Genomic DNA, 23,087 nt, shown 5'->3' on the forward strand with positions numbered 1-23,087 from the left:
TTTGTCGTATACTCATGATATAATTTTGTCTTAGAGGTCCAAGCAACATCTCTATAGACTCTGCCCCACCCTTCTCAATAGAGCAATTCTAAACACAAAAAAAATATCTAAGAATTTTAATTAACTATTTCAATATTTCTTTTTTTCAATCATACATTGCTGGACCTAATGACCTGGTCCTATATTCTTCTGTGCATACGCATTTCAGGAATTTTCTTTCTCTTTTTTCCCACATGGAGGCTACAAGAACGTGACACGTTGTGGAATAATATATATACTGTGGAAAAAGTTATTGCTTGATGGGAAGTGTTATAATATATATGTTGATTATTTTGAGACCAATCATTGAAAGCTAGACGACGATACATTCATTGCACGACAAGAACCACAACTTTAAAGCTAAGGTGCGTTTTTCCTCCATTATATATGCACTTCATCATTGTTTTTTCATTTTTTGTGAGTTTTGCACATAGCCTATGCGTAATAAGCTAACTATTTATTTGTTCTAACTTAATTTTATTCAGCTAAATTGCTTTTTTAAGGCTCAAGCTTTGAGACACATAATATTTCGATTCTCGAACTTCAGCTTATTTTAATTTCAGATTTGAATTATTATTATAATCAAATTTCAAAGTCTAATGTGAGTGGTCATTAATACAGTAATAACTAAGATTCTCCATTACTGTCACATCAAAACATTGAAGTTTTAGAAATTATGAAAAAATTTAAAATTAAAGATCAAAGTGTCACCAATTTATAGTTTGAAGAAGAAATATGTAACACTATAACAAAAACGATGTATAACGATATATTTAATATCGGACATGTCAAAAAAAATACTGCTGGTTAAATTACCGTCACTCTTTAAAAGTATTGCTATATGTGGGGCCATTATATGTGGAGCCGCATCGATGTTTGGCATTCATTCCTCCAGCGATCTGTGGCGGAAAGATACGTGCGATCGTAGCCCTCTACGATCCCTGTGAGATTCTCACGGCCGAACTCTAACCGTCAGAATCTTATCTCGTCGGCTACGGCGGCGGAGGAGGAGAAGGGAGATTGTGATCAAATTTTCTTTTTTTTTTGTCTTTTTCTATTTGTAACCGGGCCGAATGGACTGAGTAGGGATGGTTGAGTAGAGAAACTTTTTTATTTTTAGTTGGATTGGGTTTTATATTTAGATTTTTGTAGATTTTTTAAAAAAATTTTGGTATAAATGAGACATTTACATAAAATGTCTAAAAAATGTGTCTCTACAATCTAATTATGTTGTCGTGTAATTAACATTTCTATTTTACTCAAAAATAAAAAGTGGTTAAGGTTTAAACAAAATGTAAAAAAGTTTCAAAATTTTTCACATGAACTTTCTGCACATAATAATTTAACGTTTGAAAATATTTTGTTACAATTCACTACGAAGCTAAAAATTTCATCAATTTGGCCTAGTTAGATGGATTCTTGAATTATCAAGGTTTTATTTCACTCAATATGTACTAACAATATATATGCGATAGCATCATTAAGCAACATCAATCGACGAAATTAATCAAAATAGAAGCCTTGTCGCATATTGCAACAAAATCGTTAGTTCATGTGATAAATTTCAATATTTTAAAGTTCATAGGTAAATTATAAATTGGATAAAGTATAAATGGATTCGAAAGTCATGTTTTAAAAAGAAATCTAAGAGTCACGCCCGGATCGGTTAAGGATAAATTGTAGAACTTGAGCTGAACTAAGCTTGATAAAGGGAAGCTCCAAGATTAAGTATTCAAGTTCTAACAATAATTAAAAGAGATCAAATAGAAAATTATTTTCGAAACCAACCAACTCCACCTAAAAATATTATCTCTAAAGAAGCTTCAACATAAAATAAGCGTGAATCATATAAAACGACGCTAGAAAAAGGTTGAAATGGCACTAAAAGGATTAAAAGGTGACGTTAATATATACGTTGTATACATGTACACTCATCATCAACGTACAGGTGGATAGGTTTATAGTCGAAGCAATTGCTTTCATGAACTCCACGTGGTTTCACAGCGCAATAATTTGTGATTGAGTGAATGGTGTCTAAAGTGGACATCCATGTTGCCATTTTGAGTGGGGTAATTTCATTAATTTCTCATTCAATGTGGCCATATTTACACTTTATGTTTGTATACATATATGGTCCCTACAACGTACCTAAGTTTATGTTGTAATATATATATATATATATATAGTTTTATTTGAAGATGTTGGCCTTTTAATTTTAAATGCTATAGAATGATGTTTTGGTCACCTTACATGGGTAAAAAAATTGTTTCCTGGTTGTACTATTCTTGTAAATTAATAACCCTGGAATTATGGATTTAGTTTCTCAAACTACGTTATGAAAAGGATCTAATGTTAGTGCGTTCCCTACGTTACTGACTTTTTTTTTTCAAATTATTTGTTTTGATTTTGGAGGTAATAGTCGAATGTTTTGCAAATGAAATGCTTAATTGGATGTTTTTCCATAGTGAGATCGAAGTTGAAATAAAATTCTACTTCTTAAAAAGATAATTAACTTTAGCTGGAAATTTCTGCTTCTGCTACAATAAAACAAAAAAATCTTTTTACTTTTTAGGGAGTATAGCTTTAGCTAAATAAACCCTTAGTTCGAGTGATTCTGGTATGATCTGATAAATGATTCTTTGTGTTACTGCACAGTTTTGAAAAACTGGCCTATGATGAATTCATTATCTGAACATCGATCTATAAGGGATACAAATCATTCAAGCATCATTATTTATATTTGTATCAAGAGCTATTCCAATATATTCATGGATATATCAATCTTCATGTGTATACTCATGAAACAATATCATTTTTCAAAGGGATTTTTCAAATAATTAAACAAGTTATAGACTCCATGTATACACGGACTATTAAATTGTTTGAGTTTAATATTTTCGGCCTAATCTGATCAATCACCTGAGAACAATTATTATATACTTGTTAACTGCTCCCTCCTATATATGATCAAAGATGGATTAAGTTGCTAAATTATAATAGCTTAGTATTCATCTGTACTATCCACTACCTTTTGAAAAAAAAAAAAAAAAAAGTCAAAACGACATCACCAATCTATAATTTCTTTTTTTTAAAAAAAATGAAAAGAAAAAAAGTTGGGCATAGGTGAATGATGTATTAACAAAATAAACATATTTGGTGGTTTGGTCTTAGTCTCATTTTGATTTCTAAATGAAAAGAATAACAAAACTTGGCACGAAAAATAAAAGAGGTTTAGAATTACGATGCAAATGCAATGATCGGCCACTAAGATTGAGCGTTTAATTTTCATTTATTAGTGCATCTTATTCTGCACTCAATGTTTAGATAGGTTTAGGGTTATAAATGGTTTGCAATAGAAATTATTGCCTACGTACCCTCCAGAATGATCTACTAATCTACGAGTGTAAACGATGAACTACTGCATTAATCCAATTATTCTTATCTAAGATATTATTAAAACAGTTTGGGTTCAATCCCGACATATATCTTTCAAAAATGAGGCTTGAGCACTCAATTTTGTGAGCAAGAAATTAATATATGAGTAACGCTATACCCACATACACATCTTACAATATTTTAGTAACATACTGGTTCGAAAATTTTCAATTGGATAGCTGCTACGATTCATAAAAAATATAATTTTATCTAAGAACAAAAGGTTAATTATAACAATAAGAATAGCCACTAGAGCAAATAGCAAAGGGCTTGGTGGTTGGTACCAGAGACCCAAATTTGAATCCTAGTTGATTCACATTTCTAGCTAAGTTTATTTCTAAATGAAATAAACAAAGCGAGTAGCGTGCTACCTATCTCTCAAAAAACCAATAAGAATAACCATTTTAAAATATTTAAAATATATATAATTAATTAAGACTCAATATAAAAATTTTGAAATTAATAGACCATTTTGAGTTGACTATATGATCTTTCATTTTGTTTGTTGAGTCAATCAACAACATTTTGACTTCAAAAATTTAAATGCATCGGCTATTTTTACAGGCTTAGTTAATATATTTAATGCAATTTTTTATAATTTTAAATTTATTAAAATAAATAATTCACTTGAATTTTAAAATCAAAATATTACCGACTGATTCAAATTAAATAAATTATTATATAGTAAAATTTAAAAATTTTAAAAATTAAGTAATTAATTCAAAATAATTTATTGTTCAATTAAGTTTATTTTTTATTATTTTTGAAATATTATGGTATCATCATCGGTTAGGTGGTGGGGCCCGGAAACTATTGGGATTGGATTCTCTGTGACGGGGTATCTTACCGGGGAACAGTTGGGAACGTGAACGCGACCGCATCCGCAACGCCACGTGGCGCGCACGGATTGCTCAGTCGGCTGAGTTAGATGCGCCGCCTCGGCCACCGTGCCTCCGAGAAAAACACGTGGATAAACGGTGTACGTGACCGTTACGGATCCATACTGACACGTTGTCCTTTGATCATTAATTAATAAATAGTCCATCGCCAAATATATATATACTAGTGTAGGGCCCGCGTTTTGCGGCGGATAAATAATATTTTATCAAATTTAAATATTTTAATTTATACAAATTTTAATAAATAATTTATAGTATTTTAGCAAATTTAAAAATTTTAATTTATACCCAATCCAAACGGGCCCTAAGTGTATCAAATATGATACAGGGGATTATTTTCTGCCTATATAAAAATATGTACTATATCATATATGTGTAATAATAAATTATCTATAGATGAACATATCAAATCTTGGTGGCATTGTGTATTAAAAATTAATAGAAAAATCTAAAGAAAAAAAACCAATTGGTTAACTTACACTAAGTTTTTAATTGATTATCTTATTCTCTAATCAAATGAATATATTAATTTGATCAGATAAATCTACTTTTTACATGAAGGATAATGATGTGAATTGGCTAAAAAAATAAAAAACTGGGACGCTATAAATGCATGACAAAAAAAAAGAAAAGGAGAATAAGGTAATTTAATTGGGAAAGCAAGAAAAGAAACAATATTATTGGCCAAAAACCTAACAAATTTTTCACTCTACTCTAGCCAATATTTATAGTGTGCTTATAATTGTAAATTTTTATAACTGTTATCTATAAAAAAGAAAAGACAATATAGAAAAGAGTAAATGATGAATTTAATTTTCTTATTTAATTTCTATTTGATGAACTGCCAAACTAAAAAAAATATTATTGATAACTTTATTTAAAGATTCCACCCTTAAAAAAAAAAACGGTCAAATTAAATGTGCATTAATTTAGAAATTTTTATTTGTTTAAAGTAGAGAATGAAGTTAATTACTTTCGATTATTAATCATGGAAGCCAAAAAGATTATTATATATATGACAATATTGGATTAATTATATGTATTAATTATATATTAAACTATAGTTATTATTGTGATTCATGAAGCTAATTACTTCCGGTTACTAATCATGGAAGCCAAAAAGATTATTGACAATATTGGGTTAATTATATGTATTAATTATATATTAAACTATAGTTATTATTGTGATTATATATTTATATCAGTTATTAATCATTAAATTTCTCATTTTGTTCTTTCAAAGATGGATGAAAGATAACTTGCCACGTGGCAAGAATTATTCTGGCTTCATATAGTTTTATATATATATATATATATATATAATTTCTTAAAAAGGTAAAAAAAAAAAACAAAACCGTTGCCATTCAAAATTTAGAATATATATATAATTAAATTAGGACTGTTTTTTAGTAATTAATATTGGGTAGTGATGGTATGGATCTCCAAAGACGTCGCGCTTATATTTTATGAAGAATAATATATGTATGTATATTTTAAAAGTAAAACATCTCTCTATCCAAGAACCAATATTATTATTTTTTGGAGCGAGGGATTTAAAGTTTTACTCTAATTTTCTAGCTGTACAGCAATGCAAGTAGCATTTTTCATATTTAATTAATATGCTATTCGACACTCATAACATAAAAGATTTTAACTGATTCGCATGAACATAGTTTCAAAATACTAGCTATAAAAAAATGCTAATATATCTGCAACCTACACGGAGAATTTATTGTAATCAAAGATATTGCTTAGATAATTACAATCCCCTTTATGGACACAGAATAGTAAATTAACGGTAAAATATATGGATAATCTCTACACTGTCTCAGAATAGTACGTAATTTGGTCTATGTATTCTTCATTGCTTTATTATTAATCCCTTTAACTTTTACATCTATGATCCATAGCAAATTTTTGACAATAAAAAAAAATATGCACCGACCGTCCCTAGAGCAGGTGGCAAAGGGCTTGATTGATGGTTGGTATCCGAGATCCCAAGTTTGAATCCTACTTGATTTATATTTTCAGCTAAGTTTATTTCTAAATAAAATAAACGAAACGGATAGTGTGCTACCTATCTCTCTCTAAAAAAAAAGCATTATTACTAGAAGGATAAAATTTTTTTTTTTGGTAGAATGACTCAATTATTTGTCTACTTCACATTGGGATTAATAAAATATTTCACGGTAAAAAAGTATAGGTTTCTTGGCCATCGACTAAAAAAGATAATATATTAAAAAAGATAATACATGAAAATTCAAGAATCAAAGATCAAAGTTGCTATAATGGCATTGTGAATAATAGAGAGATTAGCTGTATGATTTATATTAAAGTGGCTGGGACATCTGGTGCTGTACTTAAACCGCTTAACACGTGAAGTTTCACGTTTATTTTATGGTAATCTCTTTCACTTTGCCTTTCTCATGTATGCAACATTCTATGAATCTAAATATAGATCTATCACACACACACGTGCACAAAGGTGGAGATAGATCTGTGATAAGACAACTTAGAGTCGGATTTGTTGCCCAGGTCGATCTAATAGAAAATAGTTACACAGTGGGTGCGAAGAGAAAACCGTCAACCACCTATTTACACGGTGCATCTTTTCGAGATTTCTAATGACGAGGAAAACGTCCAGCCTAGCGATTGGAGGGATGATGTGATATCGGTCTGGAATAGGTGGACGGCGAGGATTGGAACACAATCGATAAAGACAAAGATAACCGGATTGGTAGCCTGCTGGTAGATAATTTGGAAGATCAGGAATGACGTGATTTTTAGGAAGGCCCGGCCGGACCCCCTCCTTGTAACTTGTAAGATTAAGCAGCTATCGAATCTTTGGGGAACAATTTCTCCCAGCTAATCGGGGACACCGTCGTAGCCGTAGTCGGTGTTTTTTTTTTTTTTTTTTTNATGTTGTTTAGTTCATCTTTTCAATAAATAAAACGGATAACGTGCTATCTTTTTTTCAAAAAAAAACTTGGATACCATATTATCCAAAATGTTTATCTAATAAAAAAAGAGAATTAAGCTTCTATACTTTTAAAGTGCCAAGTCATTAGTGCTCGTTAAGTTTTTGGTCGTTGAATTAAGGGATATGCGGTTAAGATGATAGTGACTTTCTAGGGTTGAATGTGTTCGTTGAATAATATTCTAAAAGGTGAAAATGATAAAAAAAGATAGATCTAACAGCGAAAAACTTAAAAACATCAAATACTTTGTGTTTTTAAAAGCACCGTAACCCGACTCTAGAAAATAATTTAAAAATAATTATAACAGTATCAACTCACCCGGGTGTTTGAATAGGTTCGAGTCCAAGTATAATTATACGCTCCCAAATTAAAAAAATGGGTGAGACTCGAGTTCGATCTGAATCTTTGATTTATCTAACCCAATCAAGTCCGGATCATTCTGAATGTGATTCTGGCACAAAATAACTTGTGAATGCAAAGCGGGCTGGATCTGAGCAAAATAAATTGAAAGATTGAGTACTAAACTAAAGTTACTGAGGACCACTACAGCAATTCACTATCTGAGATAAAACAAATATTTAATTTACTTCCATTTTTTCCATTGACCTTTAATTTCTTGTCCCCCTCTAGATCTTAGCATCTTTATGTAAGGTTGATGGTGACTATCTCAAAAATATATTGCATTGTCTTAATTAGGACAGGATAGATTCTTTTAAACAAATGTTAACGACCAAGTAATTTTTAATTATCAAAGGGATTAACATGGTCAACAGGGCCTAGAAGGCGATATCCTCACCCTTGTTTTTCCATCTGTACCATCGACAAATAATCATTGCACAGGTGCTAAATGAATATACGTACGTAGATTAATCTAAGTATTCATAAAATTTACTAGAGGGAAGATGATATAAATTTTCAACATGTGAATTGATAACATTCATTAACTTTTTACTTCACCCAAAAAAAAAAAAAAAAAAAAAAAAAAAAAAAACTACCAATTAGTTTTTGAACAATATTATATGACTATCAAATATGCACTTTATATATTTTTCCTATTGCTTTGAGCTATGCACTTATTAGTAACAGGTAACTCCAAAAGGGAGTGTTTGATTAAAAAAAAAGAGTGGTAATATATTTCCATGTTCCTATAATTTAATCCAAAAACTAATTGGTCTCGAGTAATTAATAATTAACCGCTGCTTTGCGGTCCAAATCATATTCTATCCAATAGAACATATCCATGTGTTAGCTATGATCACTTGATCAATCTATATATATAAGACCATTGTACTCTATCCATGTAATATTTAATATGCCTTTGTATGTATGCACCTAACAATGAAGTGCACATTTAGGAGTTGTTTGGATAGATGTAATTGCAATTCAGATCTAAATCAAGTTTACTAAATATAAAAATATAGTCTTTTGAAGCCTAATTGCTTCATATTTTCAGCTAAATTCAATTTTGAAGAAAAAAATGAAACAGTAAAATACTATCATTCTCTAAAATAAAATATCTATATATATAGCTTTCATTCATTAAGAGAACTGTAGGTAGTGAAACGGATTCCCTTTAAAAATCAGTCCAATGCCATTTTTTGTAAATAGATTCAAAATCTCTTATGCAATTAGGTGGTAAATCTATTTTACCATTAATTATGTTAATTGATGGTAAGATCAATATTTTTTGCTTACTTTAAACTTGATTTTCAACTAAATTACAACTACACCAATCCAAACACCCTCTTAGAATATCTTTAGCAATATTAGGAAGCTTCGGTGGCAACTATATCTCTATTGTTTTGCTAATCAACAAAGGCATATATCTCTATTGTTCTGCTGCTTGTTCTTGTTTTTTTATCGGGCTCTTCCTTTCATTATTGTCTGTTAATTGTCTAAGTGTCCCCTCGAGGCCCAAGCTGTCTCACTCTATGTAGCTGATCTTACATACTCAATGAATAAAGCAGGTAGCGTGCTACCTTTCTCTCAAAAAAAAAAAAAAAACAAAAAACAAAAACAAAGGATATATAATGAGCGTACTAACGCAATTGTTTAAAACATGAAGGTTGATACTCAATGTCTTAAGTTGGAAGTGCTTCATATTTCTAGTTAAGTTCATTTTTGAAAAAATAAACAAAGCTGATATTAATTTGCAACTGTAAAGCTTTAAATGGTTTTGAAGTTTGACTTATAAATTGTGCAGGATAAACATTAATTATGTGCAGGTGATATGGGTAATAGGGGGTTTCAACTAGATTTGAAGTTCTCTTTATTAGAGTTATATTAGTTTTTTAATAGCTCTAATTAAACATTACCTTTCTCTAATTAAAGAGAATAGATTCTAGTTGGCACACCTTAATATTCTATAATCAACAATAAAAAGTAAAAGAGACCATAAATTACTACAGGTTTTGCACCGTTGTACTCCAACATTTATACGAATATTCGCGCTTTAGTCTCTAATTTTTTATTTTCTTTTAAATTACTTTATTGTTTATTAATTATTTCCGACGAGTCCTTTTCATTCAAAGTGCGTGCACGTAAACCAAAAAATTGTCACATATGCACCCTAAATTTTGTCATGTGTCATAGCTCTGTCCAACTTAATTAGCTTTTTGATTGAAGAAGCTTGATTAAAATAATTAATAAATATTTGAGATATAATTGTAACTATTAAAAACTTAAGAATTAAAGTGAGAACTCAAATGAAAGTTGACAACTGGTCGTGTAATTAGGGGTTTTTTTGGTATTGTTGTAATATTTTATTATTAAAAATGTATATTTACTTTTGACTTTTGCTAGTCCCTACGAAATGGTTCAATGGTGAAACTACAAGTAGATTTACAACTCTTTATACAACACCTTTTTAATCTCAAATCTCATAACCTATATACATTCATTCCTATAACTCTTATATTTCGAATTAGGAATTTAATTTTTGCAACAAAATTTTCATCTTAAACCACATAATTTGCATATATTCTTTTCACCATTTCTATTCTACTTGAGAGAGACCAGATAAAAAAACTTTTTGGTAGGCTTTTGGACTTACCTACTTGTGCAGAGTTAGTAGAACGACACAACAAAAATTGAAACATTATATTCTAGAGAGGACAAGTCAGTATTTTGCTTTACCAATTCAGGTGTTTTGCTAACCGTAGAGAACTTAAATATTCTTAAAAAGAGCAAGATTTTTGCATTTCAATTCAATCGACTCACCGAACTTTTCAATTAAGTTTTCTTGTTGTATACTTACAACAGTAGGTAATGAAAGATTTTATGTCTCAGTTAGATCGGCCGTCGAATGTTTCATGTTTATTTTTTGTGTACTTGCAACAACAGGTATTGGAAGATTTTATGTCTCAGTTTGATCGACTTGTCGAACTTTTCATGTTTATTTTTTGTTTACTTGCAACAACAGGTATTGAAAGATTTTATGTCCTGATTCAACCGACTCGTTGAACTTTTCAAACTTATTTTTACGTACTTGCAGCAATAAGTGTTGAAAGATGTCTAAATTTAACCCTATATATCAACTGAGAGTTGGGCGTAAACATACAAAAAAAAATGTCTTTTTTCTTATATGGAGCAACAGAAAATTTATATTAATCGACGAGTCATTATAATATATGCACAATATAATATACAAATTTTCTATAATTTCAAACTGCGCGTAATTTATTAATTAAAAAGGTACTACCACCATAGCAAGCATCTCTTTTACTAACAAGTCTCCGTGACTTAAAAAAAAAAAAAAGAAACCGTATTTTCAGCTTTATAGTGCTCGAATTTAATTTTTAGGTTCCAAAATTTTAAAAAATTTCCACAGTCGGTAGGCTTGGAGAGTTATTTTGGTCGGCAAGATTTTTCGCACAATATAAATATTTAATTAATTATTTAATTATTTAAATATGGAGTGCACAGCGAAGGGGGATCTCTCTGTGTAGGCGACACACCCTCTGTTTCTCTCCTCGGGATCCCAACCCAATCCTCGCGACACACAAAAGCGCTTCCCGATCCTCTCGCTCCTTTAAAAAGCGCTTCTCGTTTGGGCGCCATTCCAACGCTAAAGCTCCCTCCTCTCCTCTCCCTCGCCCTCGCCCTCGCCCTCTCTCTCTCCCTCTCCCGCTTCCTCTGATCTCTCTTAGCAATCCGCCATTTCTAGGGTTTCGGAGCTCTGAATTTAGGGTTTCGTGAGCTGGTAGAGTGTGTTTCGCCGTCGCGAAGCTGAGGTGAGATCTGATTTTGCACGATCTCTCCATTCCCGATGTTGTACATGTAGATTGAGTGTCAGGGTTCTTGTTTCTTAGGGACGTGGCTTGGATTGGCTTGTTTGGAAATTCTTTACTCAATTCCTATTGCCCAAACTTTTCTTTAACGCATTTGATAGAGTTTTCTCAATCTTCTTGATTTCAATAATAATGCTTTACTTCTAGATCTTGGTTTTGCTCAAGGAATAAATCATGGTCTATATATGTCTATTTTGTCGATCTCGACCCATCAGGAATTTTGTTCAATTCAATATTTCTTTGATGCCGTTTCGTTCTGATTTGCGAATTGTCAGTGCGTAGAGAGGGATCGAAAGCGGCTTTACCGGTCCATAATTACACTCTAGTAGGTTGAGAGAAGAAAAGGTTAGCTAAAACCGTTGGTAAATTGCAAAATTCTTGATGTGTGCTTGTGAGCTCGTACCGACTCTATGAATGTTCTGGACTATTTGGTTCATGATGTGATGCTCGTGAATGATGTATTACTTTGTTGGTTGGCATTTATTGAACCCTCCTTGTAATTAGTTGACCGCGAAATAGTTGTACCACGTGTCTGCTCTTCTTTTCCGTGTATTATTTTTGATATTCAAGCATCATATTCGTCTACCAAATATCTTGGACTACAGTTTCTGATTTTACCTTTAATCAATGGCGGGTCTTGTTCTTGAACATTAAATGCCATTGTCGTCTTCTCTCATTCACTTGATTACTCATCAATTTTAGTTCCTCGTCGTGTTTCTCTTTGTATTCATTATTGGTTTTGATTGCCGTACAAGGACTTGCTCCCCTTGAGCGCTTGCTATATAATAGGGAGAGATTATCTTTTGGAATGTGAGGGAGTGTCTTGATTATTGAAAACCACTACACCTTTCCACCTGTTTTTATTTGTTTTGTGTTTGTGCGCGTGTGTGTGTGGGGTAATTGATCTACAATTTACACAACCTCTTTTTGCCTGTTTATCTAGTTACGCTGAATTGGGAGAGTAAAGCCCTAGGAGATGGGATGCTTCGTATCAACACAGAAAGATGCAGGCGGAGTCAGAAGAAGGCCCAGCAATATTGGGGAGGTGGCTGTGTTTTTTCCAGGTTTACGAATCCCTAGAGGTGTCGAGATCTCTCAACCGTTGAGTGACAGCTTGCCAAGGAGTTTGGTGGAGCGACTTGCAGCTCTGAGGACTAGGATAGTAGTCATGGCTGCCCAGGAGGCACCGACTTTGACGAAGGCAAGGCGGAAGGCAGCCACACAACATGGTCAGTAGATACTCTCTGCTAAACTGGTCGTATAAACTTCACCGAGACCGAAATAATCCTTCCTAATTTGCAGGAGGCTCTACGGCAGCTGATCTTCTTCAGGCTCTAGAAGACTACTTACCAGTTCTACTAGGACTTGTAAAAGATGGTAATATGAATTGACTATTGTGCAGAACGCACAATTATTCATCTCCCTTTTCTTTAATTATCATGACAATTACTTAGTACTGAATATAGATTGATATTGAACAGGTAGTAAGTTGGAAGACAAGCTGCAGTTTGTGTGGGTTAACCAGGAAGATGAGGCAGAGGTGAGCACATAAATATGCTAGTTTGCTAGTTTATGCTTTTGGTGGGAAATAAAGTCCCTTTTGTTCATTCTAGTCAACTAACTTCGTGATGTGCAGGAAACGGCAATGTCAAATGCTTGGTATGAGATATTGTCAGTTTTACACTTGATGGCCATACTATGTTTTTCCGAAGCCAATTTGTTGCTTCTTCCTAAAACATCTAGTGATGGGTACCAGCCAAAAGTATCTGAAGGTGGGTATAAGAACTCCGGTGTGAAATTAATGTGAAATGTGTAACTTATTTGCTTTGCTAACCTGATGCAGCTTCATTCAATCCTGCCAAATTGATGCACTTTTTTTTGTCTTATTAAAAATGTTGCACAGCGTATGAAGGAGAAAGAATAAAAATAGTTTATTTCATCGGATGAAAAGAGTTCATTTATGCTGATCAAGTTTCTTGCTATACGCTACTAGCATTTCGTACTCTCCATGCATTATGAATGATTTGAACTGAGTATTTGCTTTTACTTTCATTAATGACATTTGATTGTGTATGCTTTCAATTTCGAAATTCAGCTCTCCTATCCATTCCTACATTTTCTATCCGTTAGTTTTGTTGCATTTCTGAAATGTTGAAGTTTCAGATGGTGTTATTTTTTGTAACTACATGTGTCTATCCATTAGTTTTGTTGCATTGCTGAAATGTTGAAGTTTCAGATGGTGTTATTTTTTGTAACTACGTGTGCATCCAGCTTATGCTTTACTTTGCATTACTTTAATGCCTCTGTTGATTGCCATCTGCTACTTTGCTTCAGTGTTATTTTTTGTAACTACATGTGCATCCAGGTTATGCTTTGCTTTGCATTACTTTAATGCCTCCGTTGATTGCCATCTGCTACTTTGCTTCAGAGAATAGGCGAGCCTCCATTGACATTTTTTTGAAGGCAGCAGGGTATTTGGATTGTGCTATTCGGCATGTTCTTCCTCGTATCCCTCCTGAACTAAGGTTTGCATCACATCCTCTTTTTTTTTAAGGATTTTTCTCTTTCTGTAGCCAGTTGTGTTTGTTTTACTTGAGGGGATGCTTCTATCTCTGAACCTTTCCAATTTTTTAACTATTTGCCTAATTCTTTATGTCTTTTTTTGTTACATGGTAATGTTTGAGCATAATGATTTTTTCTTTTTTTTAATTTGCTGCTGCTATTACCTGCAGGAAAGATCTCCCAATAGACCTAACTGAAGGAGTACTTAAAGCTTTTCGCATGCAAGCATTGGGTCAGGTGCAAACTTGCTTTCCAGCATCTTTTCGTGCATTATAATTTTTTTCAGCAGTATAATTAGTGGCAGGCTAGTAAATGAAGTTATCAATTTCTCGCATTCATTTTAGGATTCGGGAACTAAGAATCAACATCAATAAAATTTGGTTTGCTTTTGATTAGAAGATCTATGAATCTGTACCTGGTCAGGTTTACCGAGGTTAAACCTTATGCATGTTTCTGGGCTTCGAATTGATCTATCCTTAGGAATAAAACTCATGATTTTTGTTGTTATACGGAAGTTTATTTTTTTGGGTTCCCGATGGTTGGGGCTGGTTTATGTCTGAGTGTGATATTGCTTGTAGTAAAATGGTTAGCAATAAGTGCAAACTGATATTAAACCACAGTAAATAGAGAGACTACTAGTATTGATTCTTAGTGATGCTCTTTTGACCTGACCTTATGGTTGCTTGCATTAAGTTGTTGGGAAGTACTGCCCAGTACCTTATGGTAAAAGATAGTGCTTTCTCTATTGATAGGTTTTACATTCTTTAAGTGAGCAGTAAGCCCTCTGAAACCTCTTTGGAACACTTAAAACTTATCTCTGCTTTCTCCTTTCACATGATTTACAGAGTATCGATATTCAACTTGGATTGGCGATTGATAGCCCCAAGGCCACACTAGCAGTCAAACGAAGGTTAGCATGTGAGATGGTCAAGTGCTGGCAACAGGTATCGCAATATTCCTTCCCCTAACTGCAGCATCATGACACCATCTGTTCATTTCGTTTCTTTGGTCTCAGTTTACCTTTCCTACATTTAAAACAACAGATTAAAATTTTGTTAACGTAGTGTTTTTTTTTTTTGGCACTCTTGCACTTTTTTTTTTCCCAAATATTAATATGGATTATGTTGTTTCTTTCCCCCCTCCAAATGTTAGTTCTGGGGTACTTTTCTTGATCTTATCTGTAGCACTTGACTTCGAAATTAACAAAGCTTTACTTAATTTTTTTCTCATAATGATAGAACTTGATGTATCTTTCCTTTTACAGGCTCAGGATAGCATTGCAGATCTTTCTCTTCCTGATGGTTGGGGGAGGAAGCATCGACTCTTCGTCCAGTGGAAATGCTGTGAAGCAAAAGTATGCCAACTATTTCTTCACCTTGTCATAGATATAAAGCTTTTGACGATGAATTATATGATTTCCTTTGTTCTTATTAGGATTGCATGTCTATTTGGTCAGCCACATTTCATTTTTTATTCCTTTCTCTAATAAAAAGCTTAATTGTTACATATTTGAGTGTAATTATCTTTTGTATTATCTCCAGGCAGCCGCATACTATTACCATGGGCTCATCCTTGATGAAGGCAACACAGAGAAATCTCATGGCATGGCGGTTGCTGCTCTTCAAGCAGCAGAGGAGTTCCTTAAAGAAAGCAAAAGGGCCAGTGAAGCCTTCAATGCAACAGCTCCTTTGTCAAGGTAATTTACTAGTTCCTCTTTTAATTGGCGCTTGCCGCATACAAAATGTGAAGTGGCATATTTCTCTAAGCATCTTTTTCATTCAGGACATGCTTCAAAAGAGTGGGTATTCTGGCTTGCACTAGTGAAAATTTGATTAGTTTAAGCAAGAAACATTGAGGAAATTTGCACATTGGGGCCTTCTTTGGTTGTGCTTTCTTTTTTCGAAAAAAAAAAGCCCTTGGCGGTTACTTTTTATGCTTCTTTATTACACATTCAACTAGGCCCATCTACTAGTGCATACATAATCAAATGAAATTAAAGGGAAGCAGACCCAAATGGGACCCTGCCATAGTACGAGTCAAAGAAGTAGCATTAGGGATCAATTAGTGTAATGAGGAATCTTGCTGACGAGTAGGCATGTAATGGGATGAGATTCTTGTTATTGACAAAGCAAAACTATCTGCAAGCTCTCTAACTGCAAGAATTACATCAACAACAAATCCTTAGTGTTTAATCAATGCCATTGTTCTATAGCATCATTAGCGGTTCGATCTTGATTGCAGCTAATCATGCCTTGCAGATCTCAATGGCAATAATTTCCCTCTGTTTATTGTGTTGTCAATTTTGAATGTTGTTTAATGATGTTGCACGGAGCAAGCGCAGATCCATGTCTAATTTTAAACTTGAGCTCAAAATACGTGCCTAATGGATTGCTGCCAAAAATCCAATTCCTGCATGCTTTATTTAGGCTTCCTTTGAATTGCATACTCGTCTCCTTTGATTCGGTGCACTTGATAGCGAAATGGTATGTAGTCACCAATTTGCTGATAGGAGAACTAAAGAGGATAACAACTTGTTTCTTTACAGGAGTGTGCCGCTGTGGGGGTCTATGAAGTATCTTTCAGAGAAGATTCCGAAGGATTCCTGCAGCAAGGTTCGAATCAACAAGGACCTCTACAGTAACAATGAGAGGTAACTCTAGCTGACCTGCTAAACTTATTGTCTTAAAAGTGTTGTTTTGCTTTCTTCTTTATTTTAGTTATTCTTGATTTGTTTGGAAACTCTGTTTATGGTTTTTTTTTTTTTTCAATTTTTTCCCTTTTCCTTTTGTTGTCTATGAAAACAAAACAAAAACATAGTAGTAAAATATTTGAATGTAAAAAGACACGAAAGAGGAAAGGCCGGGCATCGAAATTTTGCGTAAGCTGAAACAGGATTCATACAGTCCATTACAATGATACCCGGCTAAGGCCCGTTGTAGACAAACCGACGATGAACTCAAAAGTACGTCAATTTTAGAGAACTTGAGACAAAAATACCGTAAAGAACTTGGAAGAAAACGAAAATAGCATTCACTTGGCCAAACGAAGCAACTCGCACAGTGCACGCTGCTTGAACTTCCATTTCTAGAAACATTAATTATTTCTGTATTGATGATCATGGACGACGCAATCGGATGAGGGTCCGAAATTTCAGCTGAACGCTATGCGGTATGTGCAGGGTTCTCGACACGGCACCAAACCTGCCAGACTTTGCGGTGGCTCTTAAACCGGATGATTATCAACTACCCCCGGTGGATCCATCATGGAATGATCAGAGAAGCAACTGACAGCAACCGGAGATTATGGAGCACTGGAACTTCAAGAAGTCCGCGATGTGTCCTCTTGCATCTGGGAGTAATGCGTTGCCAAAGAGAAAGCTGAAGTGTGTAATGTTGTTTGTAGAATCATTTTCGTTTGTTCAGCGTTACACTCTTAATGGGAGAGTTTTGTCGTGTTTACGTGTCTTATTTTAATGTTGATTGTAAATTATAAGAAAAATCAAAGGAAAAAAAAACTATTGTAAAAAACCAACCAAGAAATAAAGATTGAGAAGATTTAGTTATGCTTGCCAGGTATTATTCAATATGGACGGTAAAAACCATAAAAATGGAAAAAAAAAAAAAAAAGAAAAGAAAAGAAAAGAGAATAATAACTGCTTGGATTAAAGTGCTCTCCCAAAGACGTTGCTTGTGCGAACATTTTCTTTTTCAGAACTAATATAGTATACTGCATGGCATAGAATCCAATCTTCAATAAATATTAAAACGAAAGTAGATCCTCCTATCATTCTCTCAAAACTGCAACTGTTTTATTTTTTAAATATACTTCAAAATAAAATAGGCATAAGAGGCAAAAAAAACCAAAAATGGGAATTTTATAAAAAAAAAAAAAAAAACTCAAGAGTTAGACATCTTTTCTGATATACTGTAGAAAGATACATAGATAATGAGCACACCACAGATTCTTTTTTTTTTTTCTTTTTTCTTTTTTTTTTGAGAAAAAGCACACTAAAGATCCAAGACAAATTTAGCAGAATCTAAATGGCAAATGGTTGTTTCCAGAAGTGAGCATACCAAACAGCAAAGGGTTAAAAGGCAAGATGGCTAACTTTTTGCATCTACTCTTCAGACCACCAGGGACTCCTTTGAATCTTCTCATTCTCCTCTGCATCCATAAAATGATATGATTCCACACATCGAGTATCTGCGTGCTAAAAGAGCAATCTAGGCGAGTAATTAGCTTTGAACAGCCGTTGAGCACAATGTAACAACATGTCCCAGTTTAATTAGTCTTTCCTAGCTTCACTAGCGTACCAAACTAATGATTTGCACTCCAAATGGCCAATTTACCATAAAATTTACCATAAAAGCTCCCATCAGCCTGCATCGTTAACATATAAGCGTTGCTTCTGCTCTTACTAGCGCAACGATTTTCAGCGTCTCAATCTCCCATAGCATCATCTACTGCCTCAGAAGCTTCTTTTTCCTTTTCTTGCACTGTTAAGAGATATTACACCTAAGTCGAAAAGGAGTAAAAGATAAAACACCAGTCAAAGTGGTTGAAGTCGCTAAAAACTTACACATGAGTTGATATAGTGCTTTCTGTGTGCGCCTTTCAAGTTTGTCGAGCTTTTTCTGCACATCTCGCCGAAGATCCCAATTCGGCTTCTTTGGAGCTATATTCATAAAAGGATCCTGGGAAAAAAAACCCCTACATAAGGCTGGCATGCCGTTAAAGCCAAAAAAATGGAGCTCGTTTAAGTTTGTAATAGGATACAATACCTCAGTTTTCTCAGGAACTATAGGAGCAGTAGCAATTGGGTCTTCAAACTTCGAGAGAACAACTGGAGCCAGCTTGCCTACTTGAAGTTGCTTATCATGAGGAAGGTAGTTTCTGAACTTCATATTCGGCATCCTGTGGCAACGTCAATGATAAAAAAATTTAGCTCATCGGACATGACAAAATAAATTCAACTCACAAATTCATCATACAATTCAATCAGCTAGCTAAAATCTTATTCCATTCCTGCTCGGTCCGGCTGTGAATGAATGTCAACATCAGTATAACAAACGCTGGGGCTAGCTCCTTACATGCTAAATCAAAGAATTATCAGCCATTAGATGATAGGCATGTCTTTACAAACTAGGATTCTGATGCAACATTATTCATTGAAATCTGATAGACGCACCAATTTTGCAAGAAATTAAATTTGATGTCAATGCACAAAATATCTGGCATTGTGCTCGTTATTTCAGGATTAAAAACAAAAGCAGATTGATGCACCATATTTCATGTGAACGCCTCAGTCATAATGAGCGCAATTGGAGAAAAAGAATATGTCAGCGGTAGCAAGCAAGAATCCTTAAATTGAACAGGCTTACGTGTTGTCCTCTGTTTCTTCAGAATCTTCTGCAGCACGAGCCTTTAAGCCATCATCAGGTGTTTCCAAAAGCTCCTTTGCTGTTCTAAGAGCTTTTAGCCTCTCATGACGTGCAGCAGCAGCTTGTTCTATTGAATCATCTTCAGCAGAGTTGACGGTCCTGATTTGGATGCACATTAGAGAATGTTATACACAAAACAATAATTTTTTTTTTCATGTCAGAAATACAAAACGATTTCGCGATATGAAAATATCTCAAAGTGCGAATTCAGTGTCTACAAATTCAAACCAACCATAAATAAATATCAACATGGGTTTCATCTAAATAAGATCAAATACAGGGCACAATATTAGGGAATGAACTCAGTAAGTCTATAAGAGGAAAGTTACTTTCCACCTAGAGTTCTGCAGCTTTTTCACATTCAAGGTGTCTATTTATCTCTCATCTAACAATTGCCCTTCTCCAACATCCAAATACAGTCATATAATTAAAAACAATAAACGCAAAACAATTGAAGGCATTGCATGTGTCACAATATGTGGCATATGTAATTAGTATACAACAGTTTTTCTTTTCCTTTTTTTTTTTTTCTTTTCTTCCTTAGAAAGTTAAATTGCAAATATGGTTAAAATAAACAAGGCAATAATTACATTTATACTTTTCATTGATGGGAAAGCAGAGAGAACTTTAGCACTTCCAATTGTTGGTGTTAGACTAATTATTAGTTCATGATCCACTTTCAATGCAACAAAAGTAAAAGCTCATTTTGATTTATTCTTGGTATATCCACCATTGTGAATCATCACCTACCATCTTCAATAAACTATGAATTTTTTTAAATCCCAAACTTATCAACCAATGCTCCGAAAGTACAAATACTGTACTTATCTCCTAGTTCCTTAATTTATCAACTACACATCCACAAACTTAATGAAATTATTTTTGACATCTCACACTTTATTTCAACAGTAACAAAGAAAACGAAAAATGTTAGCTCCAAATTATCTTGAATTATTTAAAAATAAGGCAAAAGTTTTAACTCTCCGCCGTCACAAGCATCCAACTTTCGTTCACAAAAAATATATCATAACGCATCAATAGGTAGGGCTGGCAATCCAGTTTGGTGTTCGCGAGCTAGCTAGTGTTCAGCTCGGAAATGAACTCGAGATCAATCGCTTGTTTAACTAACGGGCCGAACACGTGTTGAATTTTTCAGCTTGAAATCTTAATGAGCAAAACAAGGGCTGGGGTCAGCTCACTCATGTTTGGCTCGATATAGCTCGAATATATATAAAACTAAGTTAGCATGCTTCTAAAAGCACCAAGAATTTTTTAGCTCTCGAAGCTATCCTTTTGGCTATTGGACCAAAAGTCAACATCGATGGTTATTCTGGAACCCACCATTATGCATGATCCAAGAATCGCCAGGGTTGATTCAATGACCAAAAATGTTATAGCACCAATACCTTGGTGCTTCCGAAAGTACCCCAACCAGATTATATATATAAATATTACAATTTTTTTACTATTTTAATTTTCGGTCAACCCAAATATAAAGAGACTTATATTTTGTGAATTTCAATTATTATATTAAGATTCTAATTTTCTAATTTTCTTCCAACTTTTCACCTAATAATAGGGCTGACAATCTAATTTACTAGTAGCGAAATAAACAAGGTTTATCCAATAGAAATGAACTGATAGAGGATGGTCAAAAAAAGAAAATAGCAGCCTTTTCGATATAGGAATCATTAGATAATGAATTCAACGGTTTCAAAAAAAGAAATAAATGAAAGAGATGGATGAAATTATAAATGTATCTTGGTCTCAAAGAAAAGGGAAAGGGGGATATGGCGAAATTGGTAGACGCTACGGACTTGATTGGATTGAGCCTTGGTATGGAAACCTGCTAAGTGGTAACTTCCAAATTCAGAGAAACCCTGGAATTAAAAATGGGCAATCCTGAGCCAAATCTTTTTTGGGGGAAAACAAGGGTATAAAACTAGAATAAAAAGGGCTCTATGGTCGGAAACGAGTTAAATTTTTCAGCTCAATATTTTAACGTGCACATCAGCTCACTTGTGTTCGGCTCGTGGACACCCCTACCAACAAGATAGAACTACAGAAGCCTTCTAAAAGGGAAAAAAAAAAAAAAACGCATACACCTAACATCAGTCCTAATGCACAAAAACCTAGCATCTCTCTTCAAATTAGGGTTCGATGATGATTAAGGTTTGCAAAGAGAACATTTATTTCCCAACACAACCCGAATCAAAACGAAGAAAGGATCAACAGAGAAAGAAAACATATATAGGGATAGGAATCGAAGAAATTGATACCTCTCTTCGCGATCGTCACCAGAAACTTTCGAATTGCCCTCATTCTCGGCGGAACCTTCGTCGGGTGTGCTCGAGTACTCTTTCGCCGCCCTGAGAGCCCTCAATCTCTCGCGACGGGCGCTGCTCGCCTGATCAATCGCGTCCTCCTCCGCCACCATCGATCCTCTTCTCCAACCTGCAGAATCAATGCATAAAGAATACCAAAAAGCAAAAACAAAAAAACCCTAAAAGAATCAGCGCGAAGGGTTCTTGCGAGCTTTAATGATGGAGACGAGTAAGAGATGGGTCGTTTAGGGTTTGCTCTCACCGATCGAAGATTCAAAAGGATTGCGACGTTGGATCTCACCGATCGAAGATTCAAAAGGATTGCGACGTTGGAGGAGAGAGAGGTTTAGAGAGAGAGAGAGAGAGAGTTTAGAGAGAGAGAGAGAGAGAGAGAGAGAGAAGAGTAGAGGATTTTTCGGGCTTGGTTTGAGGGGATTGAGAAACAGGACTCACACTGGGCTTGGGTGATATATATATATATATATATATTATAGATAGAATATACTAGTTGAGCATACGAAGCCTCGATTACGTAAAACTGGCAATCATTCTACTATCTCGAGTTGTTCCCCTGATTATAGAAGCTCTAAATTGACGATCGTGCTCCGTTAAATAATCAAACATAAACTACCGTAAAATCAAATTTCACAGCACCTCGATATATTCTTTTACTTCATCCTAGAACAAAAAATGAATGGCCTAAAAACATGAATTATTTCTTTAAAAAAATAGATAGCTCTTGTAATCAAAATCAGAGTATAGATATTGTTTCAAATACATTAAGAATTCTAACAAAAATCAATGATTGGATATCTTACAAACGTTAAACGAGAAAACGTTCTTATATGCCACTATTAAAATTACCAATTTGAAACCTCTTTGATCATTAGGCAAATGCTGTCGAAAAGATTTGAAATTTGATTTCTAACAATCATTATAGATCATCTGTTCAAATGAAGGCCGATTCGTCAATTTGAAGCTCTACTCATGAAAAAACTGATAATCTATAAACGCCCCGTTTACTATCAGGAGTATTCTAATTAGCTCAACTCTTATATATATACATATAAATATAAAAGTTATATTATTTATATATATATAATATATATATATATATATA

The 23,087-nt window shown here is 33.8% G+C and overlaps 2 protein-coding genes across 4 annotated transcripts; one reads left to right on the forward strand and one right to left on the reverse strand.

Annotated features, from left to right (window-relative positions):
- On the forward strand, positions 11,277-17,764 carry LOC109727428. 2 transcript variants are annotated; one of them, XM_020257560.1, is made up of 12 exons: positions 11,277-11,583; positions 12,584-12,869; positions 12,943-13,017; positions 13,122-13,180; positions 13,277-13,412; positions 14,069-14,165; positions 14,373-14,439; positions 15,048-15,146; positions 15,467-15,556; positions 15,744-15,898; positions 16,748-16,852; positions 17,381-17,764. In XM_020257560.1, exons 2-12 carry the CDS (start codon positions 12,617-12,619, stop codon positions 17,487-17,489), a joined length of 1,245 nt encoding a protein of 414 aa, XP_020113149.1. In that variant the 5' UTR covers positions 11,277-11,583; positions 12,584-12,616; the 3' UTR covers positions 17,490-17,764. The 2 variants fall into 2 exon arrangements, with proteins under 2 accessions (XP_020113149.1, XP_020113151.1); XM_020257562.1 differs by having other exon boundaries at positions 12,958-13,017.
- On the reverse strand, positions 18,085-22,416 carry LOC109727429 (coiled-coil domain-containing protein 12). Of its 2 annotated transcripts, none has more exons than XM_020257564.1 (6): positions 22,269-22,416; positions 21,923-22,097; positions 19,584-19,742; positions 18,984-19,116; positions 18,782-18,896; positions 18,085-18,698 (listed from the first exon to the last, which is right to left on the reverse strand). In XM_020257564.1, the coding sequence occupies exons 2-6, from the start codon at positions 22,078-22,080 to the stop codon at positions 18,643-18,645; spliced, it is 621 nt and encodes a 206-aa protein (XP_020113153.1). In that variant the 5' UTR covers positions 22,081-22,097; positions 22,269-22,416; the 3' UTR covers positions 18,085-18,642. The 2 variants fall into 2 exon arrangements, with proteins under 2 accessions (XP_020113153.1, XP_020113152.1); XM_020257563.1 differs by having other exon boundaries at positions 22,230-22,416.

This window comes from Ananas comosus, linkage group 22 (genome assembly GCF_001540865.1).
Source record: "Ananas comosus cultivar F153 linkage group 22, ASM154086v1, whole genome shotgun sequence".
NCBI lineage: Eukaryota > Viridiplantae > Streptophyta > Magnoliopsida > Poales > Bromeliaceae > Ananas > Ananas comosus.

Coding starts and splice junctions, on each gene's coding strand:
- LOC109727428 (XM_020257560.1), top strand. CDS start 12,617: ATGGGATGCTTCGTATCAACACAGAAAGATGCAGGCGGAGTCAGAAGA. Junction 13,413..14,068: donor CCAGCCAAAAGTATCTGAAG/GTGGGTATAAGA, acceptor ACTTTGCTTCAG/AGAATAGGCGAGCCTCCATT. Junction 15,147..15,466: donor TGGTCAAGTGCTGGCAACAG/GTATCGCAATAT, acceptor TTCCTTTTACAG/GCTCAGGATAGCATTGCAGA.
- LOC109727429 (XM_020257564.1), bottom strand. CDS start 22,080: ATGGTGGCGGAGGAGGACGCGATTGATCAGGCGAGCAGCGCCCGTCGC. Junction 19,117..19,583: donor GAAGAAACAGAGGACAACAC/GTAAGCCTGTTC, acceptor ACGTTGCCACAG/GATGCCGAATATGAAGTTCA. Junction 18,699..18,781: donor AGCACTATATCAACTCATGT/GTAAGTTTTTAG, acceptor ATCTCTTAACAG/TGCAAGAAAAGGAAAAAGAA.